The sequence below is a fragment of the Geospiza fortis genome, unplaced genomic scaffold, assembly GCF_000277835.1.
Source record: "Geospiza fortis unplaced genomic scaffold, GeoFor_1.0 scaffold1744, whole genome shotgun sequence".
NCBI classification, from domain to species: domain Eukaryota; kingdom Metazoa; phylum Chordata; class Aves; order Passeriformes; family Thraupidae; genus Geospiza; species Geospiza fortis.
In genome coordinates this window covers 7,730-12,650 of record NW_005055051.1, presented here as the reverse complement: position 1 = coordinate 12,650, position 4,921 = coordinate 7,730, and the positions used below count along the sequence as shown (strand labels likewise).

The 4,921-nt window shown below is 40.3% G+C and overlaps 1 protein-coding gene across 1 annotated transcript in view; it reads left to right on the top strand.

The window, feature by feature from the left end:
- LOC115949203 (transmembrane protein 161B-like) overlaps positions 1-4,921 on the top strand; it is a gene marked incomplete at its 3' end in the record, with an annotated part of 21,085 nt that overhangs the window by 9,542 nt on the left and 6,622 nt on the right. The window contains exon 3 of the mRNA XM_031065688.1: positions 1,254-1,394. Within this exon, the coding sequence (XP_030921548.1) occupies positions 1,254-1,394 (141 nt within the window). The remainder of the gene's footprint in view (positions 1-1,253; positions 1,395-4,921) is intronic.

Genomic DNA, 4,921 nt, shown 5'->3' with positions numbered 1-4,921 from the left:
CTGGGCTTGTCTGGCCCTCGCTGCCTGACCAAAGGCGGCAGCCGTGGTGTTTCACCCCAGAGATACCTTTGGTTAGTTGTATGCTGCAGCTAGGCTCTTGGAACAAGTCCAGGCAACAGAACTCAGGCTCGACCTCTGATGAAGAAGCTTTAGGCGAGGCAAAGAGGAAAAAGGAGACGGATCCGGCTAGGGGGTCTTAATCCAGAGTTTATTCCTGGGCACGCAGGCCTCTGAATGTTGCGACAACTCCAACCGGATCAAACTGCATGGTCCTGTGTCTTTTTAAGCTCAGGGGAAGGGCTAGGTGAGCTACCAACCAGGTAGGAGGGGGGGAAGCTCAGGAGACAAATGACACCTGGATGACCCAATTGTCGCCAGGGCTGAGAGGCATCTTTTGAACTTCACCTATCAGACGACGGCCTTGCTGACCTTCTGAGATTGATGGACAGCTCTCAGCAGGAGGCAGGGAGAGGGGGAGGGGGAAAGATTACTAAACCTGGGAGGAAATGGGAAAGCTAAGACAGGACATTGCTTCACACTGTAACATATGGTATGTTATCACTGTGGGAATACAAATTCGAATTTCTTCTTTGGAAATTTTGAAGTATTGTATAAGAATTGTATTTTTTTATTTGTGAGAAACAGAAGTTTAACATATATACTTAGCTTAATATGCCATTTATAGATATGGATATTTAATGAGAAAGAAACCTTCATCTGAATCTTATGCGTTTCTTAACCTTTCTTTTCTCTGCTTTTCATAAACTATTCTGAATGTACTAATTTCTGTATTAATTTTTCTGTTTGTGTCCATTTCCTTTTAGACATTCAGTGCTTTGGTTGTTTAAAGCAGTGGTTGAGTTGATGATGGTGTCTCTTGACAGTTTGAATGGCATAACTTAAAAATTAAAATTTGCCTTTGACCAGTTAAACTTGAAATGTATATGTTCTTCTATTAAAAGCATAATAATTGAGTTCATTCCACTATTTATTTTTATTGCATAAATTGTAAATCACAATATAAAATTAGTATTTTGGGTTGTTTTTTTTTTCCTCTGATAACAAATTTAACATCTTGTAGGAAAGAGCTTAGGTTTTCATTTTCTTATACTGAAGAAATTTTTATTCTTTTGGTAAATAAAGAGGTGGCTTGCTTGATTTTTATTTCAATTTCATTAACTGCTAGATACTGTTGAATTGAATGAAGTTTCTGATATCCATCACCCCCCCCCTTCTTATTTCTTTTCTTTTCGGGGTCTCGTGTCTAAACTAACATTCAAATTGTTCCTGGCTGTTCTTTGTTCACTTATTGGTGCTTTTTTGACATTCCCTGGCTTGCGACTGGCTCAAATGCATCTTGATGCTCTGAATTTAGCAACAGAAAAAATAACACAGTAAGAGAAAATATATATACATATATACAATATATATGTTACTCAATCTTAAATCTCAGTTAAATGTCTGAAAATGAAAAATCCAAACTATTAAGAAGGCAGTGACTGACTAAGAATTCTGTTGCTGCCTGCTTTTCATATCTCCAGATCTGTGACATGCCTCTGTGCTCAACCTGCCCTCTGCCAATCTATTACATTCTTTGTCTCAAAAGTGGAATATGAGTTATTCCTTTTCTTTCCTTGAGTGAGAGATCCACCATGAACGTTATACTTCCCATTTCCTTTCCCCCCCTATCTTTTTGGAAATTTAAATAACTGTGTGGAAGAAGAGGGGCAGCCACAGATTTTTATTTTTTTCTTCTAGATTGGTCTTTGTTAATAAAATTAGGTTAAGATGCAAAGAAAAAACCAGAAAGTGAAGAAAGGCAGTCAAGTTGAAACACATTAAAAGGAAATCTCAGTAATCTAAAACTCAGTAAAAACTTCTGTTAATAAATATTGAATTTAGATTAAGATATAAAAAAGCATTTAATTATTAAAGTGTTAAAATAAAAAGTAAATTAAAATTGTCCTTTAAATTATTTCAGTATTTCTTACATTATGATGACCCAGAATATATATCACAAAGGTTAGTACAAGTTAAAGGAACATTTTCATTTTCAGCTGTTGTTGAATTTTGAAGTAAAATGTTCTCTTGTATTTAACTATTTATCTTCAGCATTCTCTGGTTGAGGAAACAACTCTAGATGTCTTTCATAGATCATAAACTCTGAATATTAAATGCAGAATAATGACAAATTCTGCAGTATAGGCCATTGTGATCCTTTAGGTTGGCCACTTTCATAAGAGAACCATTAGATTTTCTCATATGTAAATTATTTCTCCTCAAACTGAAGTGTATTTTTGCTAAAATATGCCCTGTTTAAAAAATTTAACTGTTTGAAATGGACCCTTTACTCTTGGTAAATTGTTATCTAATTACTTTGTATTAGATTTGGACTCTCATTCTAGATGAATGCATCCAATTACAACTGCAAGCTATTGACTGTTGTATCTGCTATTAAGCTTCAGTCTGTGTAGATTATCGAGTCACCTCTTAAACACCTGATTTTTTCATTTTTATGGTTTTCAGTATTTTATAATTTCTTGTGCCTTTTCTGTAACTATCCTCTAATTTTCCAACATCTGTCCTGATCTGGGCACATGAGATCTCAGGCAGAAATATCTAATATTTAATATGTTAATAATTAAAGGCAGTGCCCAAATAACATTGGACCATTAAAGGATGAAGATGGTCATCTCACAAACAGGGACATGGACAAGGCTGAGATCTTTAATGCTTTCTTTGCTTTGGTCTTCAACATTGATGATGGGCTCTGGGACCCCCCAGAGCACTGAGTTGGAGGACCATGACTGTGAGAATGATCAACTCCCAGTTGACTCTGAACTTGTGTGGAATCTACTGCTCTTATTTTCTTAAGAAAAAGAGAGGAAAAAAATAACCAAGAGAGAGAAAAATAAAACCCAAGAAAGACAATCCTCAAAGACCTGGCTGATGTTATCAAAAAACCTCTCTTGATAATTTTTGAGAGGTCTTGGAAATCCAGAGAGGTCTCAGCTGACTGGAAGCTGAGGAACATTGTCCCTATTTTCCAGAAGGAGCCCCCCAGAAACTGCAGGTCTATCAGTCTCACTTCAGTGCCTAGTAAAATCGTGGAAAAGTTTATTCTGGGAAGTATTGAAATCACATGGAGGACAACGCAGTCATCAGTCATAGCCAGCACAACTTCATGGTGGGAGAGTCCTGCTTGTAGAACCTGATTTCCTTTTATGACAGGGTAACCCACTTAGTTGATCTAGGAAAGCCAGTAGATGAAATCTTTTTGGACTTGAGGAAAACTTTTGCTGCTGTCTCTCACAGGATGCTTCTGGACAAAATGTCCAGCACACAGCTGAATAACTGTATTACACAATGGGTCAGCAACTGGCTCACAGGTCAGCAAAAAGAGTTATAGCAAGTGGGGTTACATCAGGCTGGCACCAGTCACTAGTGGGGTTCTGCAGGGCTCCATCTTAGGCCCAGTTCTTTTCAATATCTTCATTAATGACTTGGTGTCATGATCCATCCTTACGAACGGGTTTCGTGATGGTTCGTGGATTGATCTCAGGGTGCAAAAAACCAACACAGCACAGGGGATTTGCAGTAATGATCAAAACAAATGCACCTTTATTGAATGACCACAGCAAAATGCGATAGAGGGATTAAGGGAGAGAAAAAGAGAAAAGAGAGAGAGAGAAAGAAAGAGGGGGATATAGCTACCAAACATAGAGACGAAGTCCTTTGGCCCAGTCCAGTCGAGGATCCGCCTGTTACGTCGGGGAGATCTCAGAGTTGCAGTCCATCTGGACTCTAATTATACTCATTTTTGATGGGGGAAGGGGAATAGATCTTGAAATTGAATTAAAAGTAGTCTATTGTATCTTCGGGGGAAAGAATGGTATTTGGAAAGGGTACACACAATCTATGTTCTCAGCGGTGAGTGAGAGCCACTGTCTTCATGGTCCAATGCTCACACCTGCAACATCCATCTTCCTTTGGTCAGCTTGCCTCCCCCTGCACACCTCCCCTGGGTTGGGGGTTTCAGTCCCAGTCCTTGGAAAGTATGAGACAGAGCCTTCTCACATAGGGGTTTCATGTCTCAGTTTTTCTCTGGTGAAGAGGCTTCTTACATCTCAGTTTGTCTGTCACAGTGATTGCAAATGAGCGAGAGGGGTCTTCTTTGGAGGACCACCCAAAACTCAGGAGAAGTCCAGCCAGGCTGAGAGGTGGGACAACTTCCAAGGCTATTGTTGCAAAAAGGGCACAGTGCCCCCTTCTTCTTCTCATTGGGCTCAGTGTAGCATACTGCAAACACACCTGTGTACAATAGCTTAGCAATGCTCTCAGGTCTCGGAGCCCTTGGCGTGTAACTTTCTCCTACAGAGCCAGAGATTTTAGACAGGGGGGTCTTTTCTTCAGTGGTCCCCAATGACGATCGTGAGGCAGATGAGGGATATTTTGGACAGACTCTCACACTTGGACACAGGACTTGAAAGAATACTAAGTAAGTTTGCTGATGACACTAAACTGGGAGGAGTTGTCGACTCCCTTGAGGGCACAGAAGCCTTGCAGAGAGACCTCGACAAATTAGAGGACTGGGCAATCACCAACTGTATGAATTTTAACAAAAGAAAGTGCCAGAAACTGCACCTGAGATGGGGTAACCCTGGATATGTGTATAGACTGTGGAACAAGACACTGGAGAGCAGCTGCAGAAAGGGACCTGAGGGTCCTGGTTGATGGCAAGTTGAATATAAGTCAGTAGTGTCCCAGCAGCCAGGAGGGCCAACCGTGTCCTGTCCTGGGGTGCATCAAGCACAGCATCACCAGCTGGTCAAGGGAGGTGATTGTCCTGCTCTGCTCTGCACTGGTGTGGTCTTACCTTGAGTCCTGTGTGCAGTTTTGGTCATCACAATATATGCAAGAC